Raw genomic sequence first — 22020 nt, 5'->3', positions numbered from 1 at the left:
TAATTTGTGTTTACTTTGAGAGTTAGTTTTTGTTCTACAGATTAACAGACGCAGTATAGGTTAGATTATTTATATAGCTAATATTTACTCTGAGATAGTGAATGTGCCACGTCTGTACATGATCCACCTATGACATGATGCCTACCAGCCACACCTTCCCTCTGTAAATCAGATAAAAGGACAGGACCCACTTCAGCCCAGCATACCTACCTGCCTACCAGCCCAACTAGAACCACAGTTTGTGTCTTCTGTGTTACTCTCTCCTCCAGTCTTCTTTGGAGCTGAACCACACACACTGCACCAGGTAAAGACTATCCCGAAAATCCTGCACCATGCGCTGGTAAGACCTTAACGACCTGGGCCTATAATATGTTGCCACACGACTGGACTGGACGACGCTAGATCCTACTGTGTAACTCAGAGACGAAACTGCCTCTGTGCACAGTGAGGCAGAACACCAGTTCATCAAATTCTAATCAAGATGTTCGACCCTGCGGAGTCTACACCTGGATCGGTTGTCGACATCGTTAAGGAGGGAGGTGGAGTGGACATGACGGGTCCAAGTGGACTTTACGACTGGTTTAAATCAGACCCTGAGGTGGAAAGGCTCAAAACTGTGTAAATACAAACTATCAAACGCTGTGGATGATAATGATGCAGCGAGGGTTACGCCTTGTCTGCGCTGAGCGTCCTGCTAGTCATCATCCGTCAAGATGGAGGTGCTGTCCTGGCTGTCCTAGGAGAGAAGAAACCCTTTTTTCCCCAATATTAAATAACACCTTATATTGAAAATAAAAGTTGCTTAATCATGTTTATGGATTGTACATATAACTACAAAAGGTTTGTGTGCTTGCATCAGCTGTCTTTTCATTCTGTCAAGAAGCTCTGTGGCTCACAAAACTTGACAATCACGATAAAAAACACATTGTTACGTGGCAATACCCACTTGTGTGGAATGGCTGTAGTGCTGCTGCCTTTGAGCACAGCTATTCACACAGACACGTGAGTGAAGTGAGTGATTTTTATGTTAGAGATCATACTCACACACGCACACTTCCACATCCACACACGTCACAGAACCCCCCCTGCGTCATTCGGTTCACCAGTTCCGGGGTCTACTGACGGATTCATTATTCAACCCCGGACTGTCTTGTCTGATACACACACCTGGTTCCATCCCCTATCAGTATGTATATACTGCCCTTGTCCTTTGTCGGTTATTTGTTCCATGTCCGTTGGTGGAGTACCTATGCGTTGTGCAGCGGTTATACTGCTGCTATATATTGTGTATTACGGTATCTGTCGTTCAATGAGGTATCCCCTCGCTCTTTTGTTTGGGTACAGGCCAGTGTTTGTATACGTGTTTGTTTTGGGTATATTAAAACCCTTTTGTTGTATCCTGCGCCTGTCTCAGAAATCCTATTATACCAGTGGACCACACACTTTTACAACCTTTTGACCACCCAGATCAAAGCACAAAGCACTTTTCCCCCTCTTATCTTTTTCCCCTTATTTTGTTTATGTGGAATGTGTTTTGGTGAAGTACGAAAGCCATTGCATGGAAAATTACATATAGCATACATTATTGCCATGTGTTCACTGTTTGATTTCTCCACTGTAGATTCCTGTAGCAGACTTTGAGACGCCTCTGGAAATAGCACTGGACGTGCCCTCAGTCAGGAGATACCTGTTCTTTAACTCTTCTCTCTTCCACTTCATCATGGCACCGGTAGGGTCCCTCAAAGTATTGATTCATAACTCAAGGGTCCCTTGTATCTGTTATTTTTTACATCTTTTACATTATTCACACTATAGTGTCCCGTGTCAGTTAATCTCATACGCCATCAGGAGATCTTTTACTAACGTGTCCGGTATCTGTTCAGAGTTAGTGCYTGTTCTTTGCATGTTTAGTTTATACTGTATCATTTTTTATCTCCCCTCCAGATTCTATATGTGGTGATATGGTGTGCTGTGTTCTCCACTCTTCACCTCTATCTCTCAGTCACTGACTACTGGGTCCTCTGCCTGTCTGTCAGTCTGGTCTCCATCTTCCTCACCACAGCCATCATTGTCATCCTCCACTATAGTAACAAGGAGGTGGGTGTTCCATCTGTTTTTCAGTCTGAGAGCGCTTAAGAACCTTAATGGTTTGCKCACTTCTAAACGCCATCCAATCTTTAATCGCAGCGCTATTAGTGAGTTGCGGTAGCAACATAAATGATGCATAGATATTAATAGGAATGCATCTGCTTGTGGAAGCAAATAAATACACTATGTAGCTATGTCACACTCAAGAGGGTTGAAGCAAAACGTTCACAGACACTTTGAAACCAATATGGTTCGTTATTAAACACCCTTGATTTCCATGTCTGAATTATATAGAGATATTGGGCTAGAGCCTGCAACCAGTTTGAAGAGCCTGAAACGTTAGATGTAGATGCACCTGTAATGTTTAATGGTCGTCCTACAGATAAACATCAACATTGACGTGCGACTCATCCAGGTGAATGAGAGGCTGAGCCAACATAAGCTGCTTGTAGGCGTGGCCGACTGGGTGCAGAACTGTACTGGAAGTCTACAGGTAGGCTGCGTTAACCTGCACATATAGGCAGCTCARTCCGAGAGGGCAGACATTTTGTGTCAAACCTTTTCATCACTCTCCCTTTCTTGTAATTGAGGTTACTTCTAAATGCCTGTTGTGGTATGAATCTGTAACCGGATCCCTCGAACGATCAATTATGAAGTTATATGTCGATGTACTGATATGATTGTGTAGTTTCATTGTAATAGGAATTTCCAGGGGGACAAAAGAGCAGCCACAGACAAAGTCAATCAAAAATCTATCTGGTTCATTGTAAGTTGCAACAGGGAGACACCACCCAGCACAGAAGCAGAGAAAATGTCKGACTGGCCTCTGGGACAGGCCCTTTATATCCTAATCAGACCGCACCAAATGTTCTGACACGTACAAAGTCAAAACGAAAAGGCAGCGACTTTGCCAGCTGCTACAGAACCACAGTGGCCACAGAATGCCATCAATACAAAAGTGAATAATCAGTGTCCTCGGTCCTTGTACCTCCAGTCTGGCATCAATCACTATCAACAGATATGAGAATAATCCATAACAAGTCTAGTGACCATCAACCTGCACCTTGAGTGTCACAAATGGAACCCTGGAAATGATGTATTACAGAAACTCTAAATATGCTCAACATTGTGTTGATCCCAACTTCAGTCATTTAAAATGTCCCCGTTACATTATCTGTCTGTCCATCTTACTGTCTTTGTGTATCTTTTTTGTCTCTCTCTGTCATTCTTTATCTGTCTCTCTCTCGCTCTTACCCTCTCAGCTGTTCATTGTGTACTGGGATACGGCCCACTGCTTGAGGGCACTGACTGAAACTCTAGAGGAGATGCTCTTTGTCAGAGACGAGGCCCAGGTAGGTACATCACGATGTCACCATGTTCGGTCTATGACTCTATTGATTTGTGTCTGCGTTCTCTTTGCCAAGGCTTTTCTGTCCATGCTGTTTTGGGAAGGCAATGGGATATAATATGCATAGCGTARAACTTTGATTARTASCCCTGGCGTTTWTTTGCTTAAATCAYTGAWCACAACAAGYGCTTATTAGAGACAAGATTCTATTTGAAGCACACAGCTTTTGCTCATTTGCATAGATAATTGTTTAATTCCAGCATTGTAATCAATTTCTTCATTGCCTGCACTAATGTGTTAGCATTTGCACACTGTCAAGTTTATTTTGTCTTAGTATGCCTCTATCCCCCCTTAAAAAAAATGCTTCCTTGACAGATTTTTCTCCTGACTGTGCATTTTCGGCAGTTATTTCACCACTAGAGGGCGATCTGACAATTTCTAAGGGTCTGGGCCCGGTTGCATAAAACACCTTAAGTTTTCCTTAAAGTTTCCAAAACTTTAAGTCAGTTGCACAAAACATTTTAAGTGAAAAAGTTAAGAGTACCCATGAGGTCCCTTAACTTCTTCATTCAGTATRGATGTCAATGTAAACAGCATTTGTGGAGGTGAATGTTGCTTTCGTCTGCTGTGGTTACAGATGGAAAACATCAACCAGCTAACGTTAGCTACTTAGCTAAACAATGGAAGATGCACAATCCATCTCTACAAAGCTAGCTGGCTAGTTAGCTATAGCTACTCTGTAAGCTAGCTTGACGTACTAGAAAGTAGTATAAACAAGTTAAGAAAAAAGTAACTCCAAGAAACTTGGTTTATTATCTTTTGAAACAATTAGGGTATTCTGTCTTGAAGTTCTATTTTTCTATCTCACAAATGAAAGCGATTCCTTTCATGAGAAGCTTAGTCAGTGAATCAGGCCATCTCCATGGTAATCAGATACTCTTTCTGCCATACGTGCCTTCAAACTACCGTAAAACCCCTATGCCTATACCTAAGGAAATAATTGGTGGGCTCTAAGCAATGCCCTTAAACAATTCCCTTATGTAATGGGAAAGTATTCCTTCATGTAAACCCTTAAGGAAAACGCTTAAGATATTTTATGCAACCGGGCCTTGTACTCCCAAAATTGTTGACTGTTTTTGTGCTTACCAGTTAGCTAGCAGTACTCAGCTGTTAGCAGTCAATGGCTAGCAGTACTCAGCTGTTAGCAGTCAATGGCTAGCAGTACTCAGCTGTTAGCAGTCAATGGCTAGCAGTTTCTTACTGGTGCTAGAAACGGATGATTGACATTGTTTTTCGAGTCATTACTGAATTATTTAATGTAATTAATCGAACATTAAACCTCGTAAACAATTCATGGTAACCTCATAAACATTTACACCCAGCGTTTATTTGAAACAGGCGTTCATTTGCTGAAATGTTTGCCGTCTCCCGGCTATTGAAAGGGACAGTCGGCTATTTGAGACTGCATTTAATTGAAGTTTTACAGTAGATTGATATTGACAAATCTCTATCTACTGTTAAAAGGAATTGTATAAGGCAAATTTAAATTAAACTGGAAATTGACAACAGGAGACTGAGTATTATAGATTGTGATTTAGGCCTATCAGAGGGTTTTAGATGGTGTATATAGCCCTTCAATTGTCAAGTAAGGCAATCTTGTGATGTGTAATGATGACCACCATTCAGTGGTTCTGTGTAGCAGTAGCAGGCAATGCAATCTCATGGGCTATCCTCACTTTTCACTCCCTCCCTAGAAAATACTTAATAAGAGAATGTCCCACCTTGTCCTGGTGACAGAGGTCATGACCTTTGATCCTGTGGCGGGGGGGTCAAGTGTCAATGAAAGTTCTGATGAGGAAAGGCCYCTCTTGATGAACGATGAGGAGACTGGAMACAGTACCTCAACCAGCCAGAGGGAGGACACCAAACTCACCACTAACTACAGTTTGGTACCGGACCAAATACTACCAGCTCAGGTTAGTTAGAGAAACTGCTTTCAATAATACTTGCAATGTTATAATTTGGACTGCTCACTAAATGGTTTTTCTATCGTGCAATATGTTGAACAAATGGTATTCCAGATCAGTGGAGGCTGGTGGAGAGAGAAATCTGGAGGATGAGCTCCAGCCACCACTGTCTAAGATATTGCCTACCTACACACTAGTGTGTTCAATATAGTATTATTAAGGCTCTCTTGTTGTTCATGCTATCCAAACATATCTCTTTTTGCAGGCCAAAGCACTCCAACTTTTACTGACCTATGGTGCGGCGTATGTCAAGCTGTTAGTGTCTGAAAAGCTGACAAACTCCACACACCGCCCCCTACGCTCCAGGAGGAATCACTGCACCACTGCCTCCCTTTGTCTGTGTCAGTATATCAAAACCAAGGTTCTACGATTATAAGACAGGGACACAGAAAAGCTTATTCATTCCGCTTTAAATAATATGTTATTGTAGGACAGTATAATATTTGCCCTGATCATGTAAAAATCACGATTTGAAACCCACTTTTGTGTAAATTATTTTGCATTAAATTGTACAATAAATATATACCTTCTTTATGAGTTGCGTCCTTAAGTAAACAAGTATATTCCTTTATTTTGATAAGGTACATGCTACAATATATTTTGGGAGTGCATTTAGATAAACAGGGAAAATTATGAAGGGATTTTGCGGCKAGATAAAATAAAAAAAAGAGAGCGAGGGGGGGCAGGAGAGGACAGATTCAATGATGCAGAGTTTAAGTATTAAGCTCAGGGGGTCAACGTGAATCATTGTTCTTGGCCGGCTGCACGGCTACACAGGAGGTGCATGTGGCACACAGTTTCATTCATTAATCCATGGTTATYAATCAGCCTTGACACAACTGCTGAGGTGATTGGCTCATAAGTATCCGGTGCTTGGCATGATGACACAAACACACAGGGAGAGACACAGCGCTCGGGAGACAGGGCGGTGTAGGGGAGGCAGGGCGGTGTCGTGGTACAGAGATGCATGTTGCGACAGTCCAAGTTAAACGATCGCACAGACGCTGGGTCACTATTTGGGAGGCTAAATGGCCATCTGTGATCTTGCAGACACAGTCTGGCCTAGTCCCACCACCTCCCTCTCTTCTCTCTGTGTCAGAGGAGGCTGGTGGGAGGAGCTATAGGAGGACGGACTCAGTGTAATGGCTAGAATGGAATGAAGGTAACGGTTTCCATATGTGTGTTTGATACCGTAGAATTTATTCCATCCCAGCCATTGGAATGAGCCCGTCTTCCTATAGCTCCTCCCACCAGCCTCCTCTGCTCTCTGTGTCTATCTGGGGATACATGTGCACTCAACCAGTTAGTGTAATATCTATAAGCAATCAATGGGACGTAGAGTATAGAGATGTGTTTTAATGTTTTATGTTGCGGTTCAGCTCTTGTGTTATCTACATGGGGAAAAAAAGATAGTAAAAATACACATGACAGAGGCCTTAGACGCTCTTGAGACGGTGCAAAAAGACAAACAGAAATGCTGGCGCTGTAATAATGGGACTAGAAAGAAATACCATTGAGGCTGCACTTTGATATGTGATGAAGCCCAAGCTATTGAAAGATAGTTCATGCTCTGACAGGGAGAGAAAGCGAAACTGTACAAGGATGGAGGAATCCGGGCCAACTATAAATAGCACTTAAGAGACGTCGGGAGAGGAAAGGCCACAGAGAGAGAGAGAAGAGACAGAGACAGAGAGAGATATAGAGTACACATCACTGTTGCTCGGTCTTGCTCAACCCCAAAAAATCGTATTTTATTCAAACAATTGAATTCATACACAAATGCATGTGTAACACCCATGAACAGAAATAAACCCCCAGGAGAAGTTGGTGTACACTGTGATTCGCCAGCCACTTTGAACGCGCCAATCCATTACATTTACATGCTCAGAGAAAAGGTATCAACACGGCAAAGAAGCAGTAGCATTTGCCCAGCCTGTCATCGACAATGGCATAGAAATGCCTGAGAAAACAAGTATGTGGGAAGAGCACAGTGTAGATCTAAAAACAGCTAGATATGCTAGGAGTGAGTCTAAAAAGCATACACACGTTCTATACCAACACTTCTCTTGTATAGAGGTGAGTAACAGCACCACTGAGTCACAATACTGTGCTTACTTTGCTCTCTTAGCATATTTCTAGAATGCCATGTTATCAGATTAAGAACATACAGTATTCTCCAAATACAATGTACATTATAAATACAGCAGTGATAATCAAATGCAAAGGTGATTACCACGTAAACAGAATCATAATAGCCATAGTAATAATACTTTCAGAATTAAACTTCAAACACCCTAATACAATATTCAAATCAGTAATTATGGTCCTTCACGAGAAACAACACATTCTCAACACTTCTGACTAACTTMATTTTCTTTAAAAAATAGCATTATCATAGGAATTGAAAACGGAAGATAAAGGACAAGCAGATTAGAGATATGTTGAGAATTACAGTCCCAATTTTGCAATGGACAGCAGAAAGAGAAACAGAGAGAGAGGGGCTGCTTGGGGTAATAGAAACAAGTCGAGGAGAGGAAAATGCCACAATGTATATTAGGCATTGATTTTTTTTCTCTCTCCTCAGAGACATTCGTTTTCAGAGCCACCATCAGTATTTCTGCTGCACTGATTCTGGCTCAGGTCATTTCAGCTCATACTCTTCCACAACAGCCCTCTTGGCTCTCTATAACATGGGGCAACACACCTCGTAACGTGATAGGCTAGATTAGAGACCAAATGTGTTTGACGCAACCCATATTATCAGCTAAGGCAATTAGGGAAAAGGTTAGCTGAGAGAATTTTAATAATGGTTCACAATGGCATGCACAAAAGAGTTTTTGTCTGTATCCTAGAAGTCCTTTGCCTACAACCTTTTTACTCTGAGAAACTATTAACTAAGATAATACTCTTGTAKTGCCAATTATGACCCTATTTAATATTTGCTAAACATTATTTGCAAAAGCAGCAATTTCTCAAATGTACACCTCACTAGCCCTATGTATAATTACATAGCCTTTTTAATATTGCGTCCGTCCAAGCACTTTCCATTAATGTGTTGCTTTTTGTCTTAGTACTGCAATACTTTACTTTATGTCTGTGACATTAGAAAATGGGTCAACCACTTCAATCAGGCAAGTAATTGTTGTTTTAAATGTGTCTATTTCTACAATTCTACCCTTTCCCATTGAAGTGTATAAAAACCTAGTAGAAAGCAATTCTAAGCCTACTGGAAGTGCAAATCATCCCAAACATCATCCAATTTCATCTAGTTTCAAGGTTTGTAGGCTAATATGGGTACAATAAAATATTGATTTCACCTAAAACATAATGGTCGGCAGGTAGCCTAGTGGTTACAGCGTTTGACTAGTAACCGAAAGGTTGAAAGATTGAATCCCCGAGCTGACAAGGCCCCTGAACAAGGCAGTTAACCCACTGTTCCTAGGCTGTCATTGAAAATAAGAATTTGTTCTTAACTRACTTGCCTAGTTAAATAAAGGTTAAAAAAAAAAGTTTTATAAAAAAGGGTGACATTCTAAAAAGCTATGAAAAAATATATTATATAAATAAACAAATGAATAAATTATAATATAGATAAATACATACATARATAAAGTGAACAAGTATTAAACAGTCTTATGCAACAAAATATGAATACATACATAAATAAAGTGAACAAGTATTAAACAGTCTTATGCAACAAACAATTTGTCAACAACCAAGTCCATATCAGCCACACAAAAAAAAGGCGGGACACTGACACAGTACATCCTATGGTGTATCTCTCCATCGACACAACTTTAAATAGAGATGTCATTCATCTCAAAAGAAAAATCTCAATATTTCTTCATCTTTTTCATAGTTTGATCTCATAATTAGTAAACTATATCATGACTTGATTTACTTTCCATTTGATTGTGTGTAAAATAAATGGCAATGTTTGGCAGTCTGTTATACTGTAATTTATTCTATCCTTTAAATAAATATAAAATATACTATCACTAGATGGCTCATGTTTCTGAAAATCCTAATAAATCAAAAACTATACATGACTACAAACACAATTCAATAAAAGTATTTATTTTTGAAGTAATTCAAAACAATCTCTTCATAAAATACTAATTATATTGGGAAGTAATTTCAGTTATGATTTGTGATCTATTTGACAGATTTGTGATACAGTGTGACCCATGGTTTGGTCTACCTAGGTTGGAGGGGACCATAAATTAATCAGTAATTCATAAATAATTCACAGTTAAAGGGCAATTCCACCACTTTTCAACCTCATTTTCATTATCTCCAGCATCATACCAGTGTCTATATACGTGAAAATTCTGCGTTTCTATGATCTGTGGGTTAAAAAAAGAAGAAGAATAGTCCTAAAAAAAATGCTTTTCTGTGACATCACAAGCTAGGATTAAAAGTAAACTGCAATGAGTTTCTAGCCAGATGGAGAATATTTTCTTACTCCTCGCGTCACTGAGGTTTTAACTTTTGATGACGTCAGGCACTGTTTTCACATATGACACTAGTATTGTGCAGGAGATCATGAAAATTAGGTTGAAAAGTGGTGGAATTGCCATTCAATTCCTCTGTGCATGTACTCTGTTTTCCCCCATAAGCGCTATGGAGTACTACTTTATCTGAATATAAATGGTTACAGTGGTAAGTAATACTGGCCCATAATGGGCACCTATTTGTTTTGACATTTGAATATTAGCTGTGATTGTTTCTCAGCCTGTTAGTAGTCAGTAGGTCAGAACTGTATATACAGTACACAGGGTGCATATATACACATATATACCTCCAATATAACATACCAGTATCAGAGTGTGCATTTCAGTGCCCATATTCTTCTATCTCCACCCAAAACTACATATCCCATGATGCCACACTRCGTTATGTATTAGGGTTCCCAGTCGTCGTCATGGTGTTGGGAGGCAATGATGACTACCACGGTGAGGATGGTACACAGAACGATGGAGGCAATGCCCACCGCCAGGCTGATGAAGGAGAAGTTACGCGCCTCGCGKGACGCTATCTCTGCCATCACCATGTCCCCCCTGGCCACCGCCGTACGCACCTGAGGGAGGGAGAGAGAGAGAGAGTTTTTYCCCCCCCTCACAAATATGGTTTTTGGAATGCTTTGGCCATATTTATAGAATGTATTTCATGCTATTAAAGCAACTTCTGAATTTAGTTGAGAGAGAGAATGAGAGAGAGAGAGAGAGAGAGAGAGAGAGAGAGAGAGAGAGAGAGGTGTTGACAACATCACATGCCCACACAAAAAGCCACAAAACACAATTTATCAGGCCTTAAATTAATCAAACATACTAATGGTTAAACCTCTAAGCTTGCAGGCCTATCTACGCCTTGTTGTCAGCTTAGCTCAACAAAAAACCCATCGGAAGAAAGCCCAAAGTGAAAATCTATTTTAACCTGTGTAAACAATGCTGCAATTACATAATGTAGGCTGTTGTAGAGTGTTGCGCATAATGATCAGGCTAACTATCAAAGCCAGCATATAAACAACGAACATAATACTTTAATACACATAGAGATACAACAAAATACTCAGAAAAATCATTCCACTAAAACTGACTGGCTAGCTAACAAACATACTGTGTAGACATATCTACAAATGTTCAAGTTTCATACAACATTTGACCATATTCGATCAGTTTCTAGAAGGAAAGTTTGCCCTGACCCTGATGGTCGTCTTGTTATCCCGTTCCTGGGATGCCAATGTCCATTCTAGTGTTCTCTATGATTATGTGCTTGCCTAATACCAACCTGTACTGCCTTGATGATGGCTATGATTCCTGTTGGCCAGAAGCAGCAAACGGTGGTGAGCACAGCGATTGGCAGGTAGTCGTGAGGCGGGCGCCGTGGCTCCATCAGGGCGATGCCATGGGGCATCTGCATGCCCATCTGGCCCTGGGGCATCCCCTGGTAGGGCTGCCCCTGAGGAGAGAGAGGGAGAGAAGGGGGGGAGAGAGAGAGAGAGAAAGAAAGGGGGGGGGAAAGAGTGAGCAAGAGATAGGGGGGGAAGAGAGAGAGAGGGAGAGGGAGAGGGAGGACACACAAAGGTATCATATGACAGTGGCTCCCGGCCTTAATCTAAGAACCAGTGGACATTGGCTATGTGGGTGACTCATTCTCCATTCCATTAAGAAAGGAAATGTCTGCACTACATAATCTATCATGGTGAGGAAGTAGAGGACTGGGAAGCCATATTATACCTTGTGCGGGCCTTTCCGTTCTTGTATATTGTTGCCCACCCAGCACCGGTTTTCTACAGATTTGGATGAGCATATCATCCTCGTACGCTTTGTTGTCTTTTCGACAAACACAAAATCCTTTGCATTTCTTWACATTTACATTTATTGAGTTCGAACGATGACTGCTATTGTAGTTGAAGTCATTGACTCACCGACGCCACGGGGTAGACAGGAACGTAGGCTGTGCAGGGCTGCAACTGGAGAGGGTATCCTGGTTGAAAGTACCCCACGGGGGCATGTGGGACCCCCCCTCCTGGTCCCTGGGTCTGGACTGTGTAGCCCTGTGGGGCCCCTGGGTGTCCGTAGGAGCCATTGTGGAACTGGGTCTCCTGGTAGCCATCGGAGCCAGGGGGCGGGGGTGGAGGGGGGTAGTTGGGCTGGGGGCCACAGCCGGCCTGAGGGGCCATGTTGGGGTGCTGCATGTTGGAGTGTTGCATGTTGGAGTGTTGCATGTTGGAGTGTTGTTGGCCCATGTTAAGTTCCTGGGAGGGGAGGTAAGGAGGGGGCTGCATTTGCTGCATGGGTTGAGACATGGCCTGGCGATTGGTGTCCTCCAGACCTGAGAGAGGAAGAGATAAGAAAATGTTAACAAGCAAGAAAAAAATGAAAGAAGAGAGAGAGAGAGAGAGAGAGAGAGAGAGAGAGAGAAGAGAGAGAGAGAAGAGAGAGAGAGAGAGGAGAGAGAGAGAGAGAGAGAGAAGAGAAGAGAGAGAGAGAGAGAGAGAGAAGAGAAGAGAGAAGAGTAGGCAGAAACGTTATCTAACGAGCACTAGGGTGCAAGGGTTGTAAACTTTCCGGTAAATTTACGGAATTTTTCCGGAAATTTTCCATGGGAAGTTAAGCCCTGGAATTTGGGGAATTTGGCWTAAATTCATCAAAAAAGTTAGCTTATAACAATGAACCTTTATTTGTGAGATACACATAAGGCAATTCTAGGTCTTGTGGCATATTTTGGTTAAACTATCCCCAATTAAATGGAATTGCAACCCTCTGCATGCACAGTGCATTCTTCCATCACATGTACAGCTGATTCTCAAGATCTTGCACACTAATGAGATGCTATTAAACCCACACTACTACACTGTCTAAGCCAAGGACTACATGTGATCTGGTAAGTTTTGATTATAATACTGTGTGGGGTGAATATATTTTATTTGACATACATGATTTTTTGCTAACTAGTAAATAGTAGCCTACAGCAAAGTGTGTTTAAATCATTTCTAACTTSCTAACAATTTCTGCTAGTTAGTTTTTGCTACCATGTGGGTTTTAGCTTGCTTGAGCCCGCTAACTGAGGAATGTTAATTCACCTGTTTCCATACATTTAAAACATGTATCTTACAAAGGAGTTGTTTAATCTAACTGCTTAACTACTTATCTGTACATGGAATTGTATTTGTTGTTTTTTTACAAAAAAATGTCTAATCTTTACAGGAAAATGCCACGGGCACTATCTGATTTGTGGAGACATTTCACTGCAGCTAATGTAGAAGGAAAAGCTGTGTACATTTGCAAATACTGTGCCAAATCATATGTGAAGAATGCAACAAATATGCAGAATCATCTGGCCAAGCACTCACAACAAGCAATTTCTGACAAAGTCCCTCTACTTCTATTCGAGGTGAAAATGATGAATCAGACACCTTATCGATAGCAACAGCTCATGGTCCTCCTGGAATCAGAAGTTTTTTTTGACTCAATGGAGGAACGTAGTCAGAGAAATGCTGATGRATGTCTTGCTCGAGCTGTGTATGCAACTAGTTCACCTCTGATGCTCACAGGCAATGTGTATTGGAAGAGATTTATGACTGTTCTTCGCCCAGCATACACCCCTCCAACCAGACATGCTTTATCTACTCATTTGCTGGATGCAGTTCAACAGAGTTCAAGTGAAGGTCAAGCAAATCATRGAGAAAGCAGACTGTATTGCAATCATCTCTGATGGGTGGTTGAATGTTCGTGGGCAAGGAATAATTAACTACATCATCTCCACCCCTCAATCAGTATTCTACAAGAGCACAGACACATGGGACAACAGACACACCGGTATCTACATTGCAGATGAGCTGAAGGCAGTCATCAATGACCTTGGACCACAGAAGGTATTTGCACTGGTGATAGACAATGCTGCAAACATTAAGGCTGATTGGTCTAAAGTGGAGGAGTCCTACCCTCACATCACACCAATTGGCTGTGCTGCTCAATCATTGAATCTGCTCCTCAAGGACATCATGGCTCTGAAAACAATGGAAACACTCTACAAGAGAGCCAAGGAAATGGTTAGTTATGTGAAGGGTCATCAAGATATAGCAGAAATCTACCTCACCAGGCAAAGTGAGAAGAATAAGAGCACCACATTGAAGCTGCCCAGCAACACCCGTTGGGGTGTTGTCATCATGTTTGACTGTCTCCTGGAGGGGGAGGAGTCGCTCCAAGAAATGGCCATATCACAGTCTGCCGATATGGACAGCCCCATCAAGAGGATCCTCCTGGGTGATGTATTTTGGGAGAGAGTGGTAAGCAGCCTGAAACTCCTGAAACCTATAGCAGCAGCCATTGTACGAATTGAGGACGACAATGCCATCCTGTCTAATGTTCAGACTCTGCTTGCAGATGTAAGAGAAGAAATACATCAAAAAGCATGAAGACTTCTGCCTGAAGCCCATACACGCCGCAGCRTACATGTTGTACCCCAAGTATGCTGGCAAGAGCATCCTGTCTGGCACATAGATCAACAAGGCCTATGGTGTCATCACTACYGTGTCTYGCCACCTTGGACTGGATGAGGGCGTGGTTCTTGGCAGTCTGGCGAAGTACACGTCCAAGCAAGGGCTTTGGGATGGAGATKAAATATGGCAGTCGTGCCAACTTATCTCATCAGCCACCTGGTGGATCTGAGGCTCTTTCCCCTGTTGTCTCCATCATCCTCCAAATCCCACCAACATCAGCCACCTCAGAGAGCAACTGGTCCTTGTTTGGGAACACATACACCAAAGCACGCATCAGGCTGACCAATACAAGTGTTGAAAAATTGGTGGCCATCCGGGCAAATTTGAGGCTTTTTGAGCTTGACAACGAGCCATCCTCAACAAGGTTGGAAAGTGACAGTGAAGATGAGGCCTCAGAGTCTGATGTTCAAGAGGTGGACATTGAGGAGGTCCAGGGACAAGACTGACAGGAAGCCTGACAGGAAGACAACCAAAGCTTTAGTTTCTAGACTATCATTTTACAGATGTATGTTAAAAACGTTTTTGGGGGATGCAATGGATCATTAGGGATCATTCAATATTGCCTTTATTTTGTTGTTCAGTGAAATCAGCTAATGTGAATAGTCAACTAATTTAATTAAAGTTCAATTCGTAACTAAATAGTTTTTTTCTTTCTATTGGAAGGATTTAAATAATTTGCAATTATGTCTACTTATGATAAGGTAAAAGGTTTATGTTTCTATCTCTATATGATATGGTAAATACCTGTCTCTTATACACATCTAGATGTGTATAAGAGACAGCTCCAAGGATGTCAGGGACAAGATTGTAGACCTACACAAGGCTGGAGTGGGCTACAAGACCATCGCCAAGCAGCTTGGTGAGAAGGTGACAACAGTTTCTGTGATTATTCGCAAATGGAAGAAACACAAAAGACCTGTCAATCTCCCTCAGCCTGGGGCTCCATGCAAGATCTCACCTCGTGAAGTTGCAATGATCATGAGCTGTCTCTTATACACATCTAGATGTGTATAAGAGACAGCTGTTCAAATAAACCTACCATTAAAATTATAGACTGATCATTTCTTTGTCAGTGGGCAAACGTACAAAATCAGCAGGGGATCAAATACTTTTTTCCCTCACTGTATATGATATGGTAAATATATCCAATGCAAAAAAACATCTACATTTAAATGGTATTAATATCAATTTGCATATATTTCCGTTAATTCCCATGGAAAGTTTCCACCTCTGAATATTCCCCAAAATGTGCAACCCTAACGAGCACTATAGTTTTTTTCCCTACCGGTATGTAAACCACAAAGACATGTATAGCGTGGGAAAATGTTGAATACATTTCACGCAGAGAGAAACAAAAATCCCCACGTTCACACAGTAGCCAGGTTCATTTTGTACAATACAGGAATTCACAGCATGCTGACTAGCCTATTCAGCAGTTGATGAGGCAGACAGAGAGAGAGAGAGAGAGGTGGGGAGAGAGAGAGAGATGGGGAGAGAGAGGGAGAGAGAGAGAGAGAGAGAGAGGTGTGGAGAGAGTGAGTGATGAGAGATGAGTTGTGCTTGGGGATACACACAGGCATTACATAACCCACTAACACTGTCACCACTGCGAGAGTAAGACCACTCAGACACAGAAGAAGAGGGATGGAATGCTGACACAGAAGGAGGGACACCTGTTAAAGGGCACATGGCACTCAACAGGGACTGAATGCAAAACAGAGACATCTGATTAATAGGATGAGATTAATAATAAGCACTAATGTATACTTTAATTGGCTGTTTAAATTAATGGCCCATTCACAACTAAGTCATACTGTATACCAAATAGACCATCAAGTACGGTATAGGCCTGCATGAAACCCAGCAGTCTAATGGTGAACTAAAACCAAATAACATATATAGTTTGATCATTCCAAATGTCTTATGTTGTATACTGAAAAAAAATATAAACGCAACATGTAAAGTGAGCTGGAATAAAAGATCCCAGAAATGTTCCGTATGCACAAAAAGCATATTTCTCTCAAATTTTGTGCACAGATTTGTTTACATCCCTGTAGGTGCAAATTTCTCCTTTGCCAAGATAATCAATCCACCGGACTGGTGTGGCATTTTAAAAAGTTGATTAAACAGCATGATCATTACACAGGTGCACCTTCAATAAAAGGCCACTCTACAATGTGCAGTTTTGTCACACAACACAATCCCCACAGTCACAAGTTTTGAGATAGCATGCAATTGGCATGCTGACTACAGGAATGTCCACCAGAGCTGTTGCCAGAGAATTTAATGTTCATTTCTCTACCATAAGCCTCCTCCAAAGTCGTTAGCCCTCCACATCCGGCTTATTCGCCTGCGGCATCATCTGAGACCAGCCACCCCGACAGCTGATGAAACCGTGGGTTTGCAAAAACGGTGGGTTTGTACAACCGAAGGATTTCTGCACAAACTGTCAGAAACCGTCTCTGGGAAGCTMATTTGCGTGCTCGTCATCCTCACCAGGGTCTTGACCTGACTGCAGATTGGCATTGTAACCGACTTCAATGGGCAAATGCTCACCTTCGATGGCCACTGGCCCGCTGGAGAAGTGTGCTCTTTACGGATGAATCCCGGTTTCAACTGACTGCTGATGTCAATGTTGTGAACAGAGTGCCCCTTGGTGGCGGTGGGGTTACGATATGGCAGGCATAATCTACAGACAACGAACACAATTGCAWTTTGAATGCACAGRGATACCATGACGAGATCCTGAGGCCCATTGTCGTGTCATTCATCCGCTGCCATCACCTCATGTTTCAGCGTTATAATGCACGGCCCCATGTCGCAAGGATCTGTAAAAAAAAAAATCCTGGAGGTTGAAAATGTCCCAGTTCTTCCATGACCTGCATGCATGTCAGCCATGAGCATGTTTGGGATGTTCTGGATTGACGTGTACGACAGTGTGTCCCAGTTCCCACCAATATCCAGCAACTTCACAGAGCCATTGAAGAGGGGTGGGACAACATTCCACAGGCCACAATCAACAGCCTGATCAACTCYATGTGAAGGAGATGAGGCATGAGGCAAATGGTGGTCACAACAGATACTGACTAGTTATCTGATCCACGCCCCTACCTTTAAAAAAAAAGCTATCTGTGACCAACAGATGCACATCTGTATTCCCAGTCATGTGGAATCCATAGATAAGCATGATGCATTTATTTCAATTGACTGATTTCCTTATATGAACTGTAACTCAGAAAAATCTTTGAAATTGTTGCCTGTTGCATTTATATTTTTGTTCAGCGTAGATCTATAGGCAAATCATGATAGGTCTCCTTTGGGTATGTTAATAATGAAGGGGAATCGGCCTATCTATATCTGTTGCTATATCTATATCTATCTCCAGTGAAAAATACCTTGAATCTGGCATGTTTTATCATCCGTATTGGATGACATTATTCCGTCTATTCGGATACATAAAACAAAACCTCAGAGGTGTGTTTGTGTGTCCAGCACGTGATGAGGCTATATAGCCTATGCACTTCATTCATTGAGATGTGAGAATGCCATGAACATGCACTGTAGGCCTCTCTATAGAGGGAGGCATCTCACTCAGTGACATGGCGCTTACCTTGGTAACCTCCTAGGTTACAGTGAATCCAGGGAAGTTAAAAGGGACAAATGAAGCAAATTATTGTAGTGCATTTTTTTTTTTTTTTTTAATGTGAACATCACGCACGCGCACACACACCCTGATACACTGTACACACGCACATCTGTCCGCACGCAGGGAAACAACCACACGCACGCACGCACGCGCGCAAAACGTTACTTCATTGTAGTCATTTAAATACATGTGCATGCATAGGTGATGAAATAGAGAGAGCAGCCTATTGGGGGGGAAAACAGTGTACTACAGATGCAGCGCATGCAGATAAGTAGGATGAGTTTGTCGGAGATGTTGACATGGGGAGCTGAAAATGTAGAAGATGGAAACAGAGATATCGTGCGTCACCATGTTGCCAATTGTTACAGTAATCCACCTCCAAAATCACCAAAACACCATATAGCCAAAGAATTATCCGAAATATACACATTTATCACAATGCAACGGAGAGAATAGACAGCGGAGGAGTGGAAGAATTGGATCAATTATCAATTACAGTGGTGACATAAAAGACGCAACAGAACCAGAGAATAAAAGCTTACCGTGTTTTTCCGACATTTCGTGCAGTCAGAATAAAACTCCGCTCCAAACAATTTAATGTAAATATTCTTATTTCTGCAATACGACTTCTGGTAAATCCTCTTAGGGAAATATGAAATGATTGAGACTTCAATTTCCAGCTAATAATTTTTTATCTCCACATCCGTGGCCTATAATAAAGGTATTACTGGATAACTTTATTATATGTTAACGGCCAATTGGATTATCCGATTATAATGACCAATTGGGAAAGAAATGTCCAGTTTATTCACTCTCTCTCTGTAGCTGGTACATCCACCGTAATAGCGGAAAGTGGGTTTCTCCAATGCATCTCTAGTTACATTGAATTAATCAGACACACAGCTATCGCTGTCTTAAAGAGACAGTCGAGAYTGGGAAATACATATGCCACTGAGATGGAAAACCYGAAACAAACCTATTTTGAATCATCTTGCTGTCATGACATGCAACGCGTTTGCTGGACATGGGCATGACTCTAGAACTGATGATAACTTTGATCAGGRTTAGATGACTGTAAATGACATGGATATGATTATGTTTTACTGTATTGTATAGAATAGGATATGAACCGATTTTTGTTCCTACAGTATACAGCAAGAGCAGTAGTTCACTGTGTCATCATTTAAACCAATGGTAGACTCATGCATACAGACACTTAGACATCACACAAGACCTTGGGGGACAATAGATGAAAAAAAACAGTCAATTGGTACAGTCTACAGTTGATTTTATTACTGTGCAATACATTACAAACCATTTCATTCATATCATTACTACTTTGTTCTGATTTGTTTAAGCGCATTCCCTTTCCATGTCCAGGAATTTCATCAGGACTCATGTAAACAATAGCATGTCCATACATACTCACTCACTGCCTCACACACACACACCCTCGCTTTCATCACAAGTGCACTGACTGATCCCTTCCTCGCACACTCACCCGCTCTTTCACCCTAAACACACACACTGACTGAGCTTGGGACTTGGCTAAGGCACCGTGGCACTCTCTCACCTATACAGTATAGACACCCCACTCTCTCACCTATACAGTAACACACACTGACTCTCCCTCTCTTACTCTCCACTCCCTCCTTTCTTCCCTCGCTCCATTGGCACACTTTCACCTACAGTACTATACAAACACTATCTACACCCTCTCTCTCCCTTTTCCTCTCCCCCCCCCTCCCTATCTCAGTGTGTGTAGAGTGAGGCGGTGAACACGATGTCTCTGCGGATGGCCAGGGAGGCTTTCTCCATCTTGCTGCCCAGGACCGAGTCTCCCACGATGCGGGCCGCCTGGCGCACCTCCTTCAGCACCTCGTCTAGTCTCTGGATGCAGCGCACCACCGTGCCCTCCTGGACGTCTGTTAACTGGGCAATCTCTGCAAACGGCTGGGACAGGAAATAGGAAGGGACAGCAGTTTGCATAGACAGAGTGAGTTCAGTACAGGACTGCTGCCTACTTGATCTCCCCTGTAAAAGAGACTGTGTCTCAATGAGACTTTCCTGATGAAATAAAAGGTTAAATAAAATAAAGTACARGCTAGGACAGGAGGTAGGGATATCAGTTAGTTTCAACTTTAGATACAGTATAGCATGTGTCCCCATACTTTTTGGGCCCGTGACCCCATTTTGAAATTTAAAAAAAGATCCCAGACCCCACCATGTTAAAAAAGTGATGTAATCAACAGCCAATGTTMACTTATTTTGAATGGGGCTATGACAGCCTATTACAAATCAGTCTCACAGTACTTTTGACAGTATTTCTATCTGAAGGAAGTATGGTTTGAAGTGACCGAATTGCATCAGGAACTTATTGGGAAGTTCAGAAGGTCATCAGGCAATAATTTTGCATGATCTTCTAGGTAGAAAATAACGTAAGCATTGATTATGTTATTTTCCCCCCAATCTGATTTAGTGCCTGGTCTTGTCCACTCTCTTCTAACGAGGCTAGTGGGCAGAGTAGAGGTAAACAGAAGACACATTCCTGAGAGTCTTATCTTTCAGTGATAGTGTCGTGATATTTTGTTGCTTAAACCGTTCAAAAGATAATCACATTTGCAGGAAGAAAAAACAGAAACCRCTCCGTTTATTACAACCTCGTCTAGTGGCTACCGGAGGTTACTGACATAATCCCGGGTTCTATGAACCAAGCGCCATTTAAAAAAAATAATGTTTTATTTCAGAGTTCTCTCGCGCGACCCCACACGTGGTCACGACCCCTAGTTTGGGTAAAGCTGCAGTATAGTTTAGTACAGTGCTTTCATAACTTTGAGGGGCCAGTTTCCACGAACCAGACTAAGCCTAGTTCTGGAGTACAAAGCACTTGAACATGAACATTTTAAAAATGTGTTTATTCTGTGTGCAGGAAAGTGTTCACGAGTGTCTTGACTGAAACGGGGTCAATCAAGAAGTCCAGCATTTCAGAGATAGCGTACGCCACTCACCATGCCTCTGGCCCAGCAGTAGACCACCTCGGTCAGGCCAAACTTGAACTGGCCCACAAATTCTTCCACTGTCTGGGTTATCCCACAGTCCCTCTGCAGCTCCCCAATACGCTGGGCCACCGCCAGCACTCTCTCAATACCCTGTGGGAGAGAGGAAAGGAGAGCGGGAGGGAGGGAGGGAGAGATGGGGCGAAAGAAGAAAGTAATGGACAGGGGACACAGACAGAGTGGGGTAATGTAAAGAGAAGGGCAAAGAGAAAGCGAGAGAGAGGAGAGGAGAGGAGAGAGAGAGAGAGAGATGAAGTGGTAGTAATGAAAGGGTGATGGTAGAAAGTGGGGTAATACAAGGAAAGAGAAGAGTTGAGATTGAGAAAGAGAGCAGGGAGAAAGAGAGCAGGGACAGACACAAAATGCAGACACACAGATTAGTCATACAGGGAGCACTTAAGCACAACACTTTCTACTTTGCMCACTCCAACCTCAGCCTCCTCTCTGTTAAAGGGATGTTACGGTACTTTTGTATACTTTTTAGCCAGTAGTTTGTAAAGTAGCGCTCACGAGCCAAAAGTGATCCCCGAAAATTGCACTGTCACATATGTGCAGATAAGTGCACGTCGTTGCTCTCTTCTCTCTCTGCTGTTTGACCATCTTGCTAGCTGTCACTCATATAGTGAGGGGCTGAAGCTCATTGGTTGAACTCGAATTGCTTGGGGGCTGGCCCACGCGGGGGRAAATGCAGGGAAATTGGGGCAGCACAGTTTCCAGAAAATCTAGGAATTTCGTTGCTAATTGAGGTAAGACAGTAATTATACGCATAGATTATTCATGTATGAACTACAYACTGACACAYCCAGCTCAAAGCGGGAGGTTTAATAAAAACTTAGTAGTCGCCAAAG

The 22020-nt window shown here is 42.2% G+C and overlaps 3 protein-coding genes across 4 annotated transcripts in view; 1 reads left to right on the top strand and 2 right to left on the bottom strand.

The window, feature by feature from the left end:
• Positions 1–5992, top strand: part of LOC111955394 (transmembrane protein 268-like) — an 18623-nt gene extending 12631 nt beyond the window's left edge. Inside the window, exons 4-9 of one of the 2 annotated variants that reach the window (XM_070436110.1) lie at positions 1622–1729; positions 1945–2097; positions 2471–2581; positions 3351–3440; positions 5191–5412; positions 5669–5992. In XM_070436110.1, coding sequence (XP_070292211.1) covers positions 1622–1729; positions 1945–2097; positions 2471–2581; positions 3351–3440; positions 5191–5412; positions 5669–5839 — 855 coding nt within the window. In that variant the 3' untranslated portion in view covers positions 5840–5992. Of the gene's footprint in view, positions 1–1621; positions 1745–1944; positions 2098–2470; positions 2582–3350; positions 3441–5190; positions 5413–5668 lie in introns of both variants that reach the window. The other variant, XM_023975622.2, reaches the window with a different exon arrangement.
• A 1195-nt stretch (positions 5993–7187) lies between these two features.
• On the bottom strand, positions 7188–18966 carry prrt1 (proline-rich transmembrane protein 1). Its single transcript, XM_023974814.2, has 4 exons — positions 18659–18966; positions 11894–12300; positions 11254–11424; positions 7188–10543 (listed from the first exon to the last, which is right to left on the bottom strand). The coding sequence occupies exons 1-4, from the start codon at positions 18672–18674 to the stop codon at positions 10367–10369; spliced, it is 771 nt and encodes a 256-aa protein (XP_023830582.1). The 5' UTR covers positions 18675–18966; the 3' UTR covers positions 7188–10366.
• Positions 18967–19387: 421 nt separating this feature from the next.
• Positions 19388–22020, bottom strand: part of LOC111954991 (superkiller complex protein 2-like) — a 35484-nt gene continuing 32851 nt past the window's right edge. The window contains exons 28-29 of the mRNA XM_023974992.2: positions 21125–21265; positions 19388–20069 (exon numbers count right to left, since the gene is read on the bottom strand). Coding sequence (XP_023830760.1) covers positions 19869–20069; positions 21125–21265 — 342 coding nt within the window. The 3' untranslated portion in view covers positions 19388–19868. The remainder of the gene's footprint in view (positions 20070–21124; positions 21266–22020) is intronic.

This window comes from Salvelinus sp. IW2-2015, linkage group LG30 (assembly GCF_002910315.2).
Source record: "Salvelinus sp. IW2-2015 linkage group LG30, ASM291031v2, whole genome shotgun sequence".
Classification (NCBI taxonomy): Eukaryota; Metazoa; Chordata; class Actinopteri; order Salmoniformes; family Salmonidae; genus Salvelinus; species Salvelinus sp. IW2-2015.
Note: the sequence above shows the minus strand (reverse complement) of the source record. Positions and strands in the feature narration are given on the sequence as shown.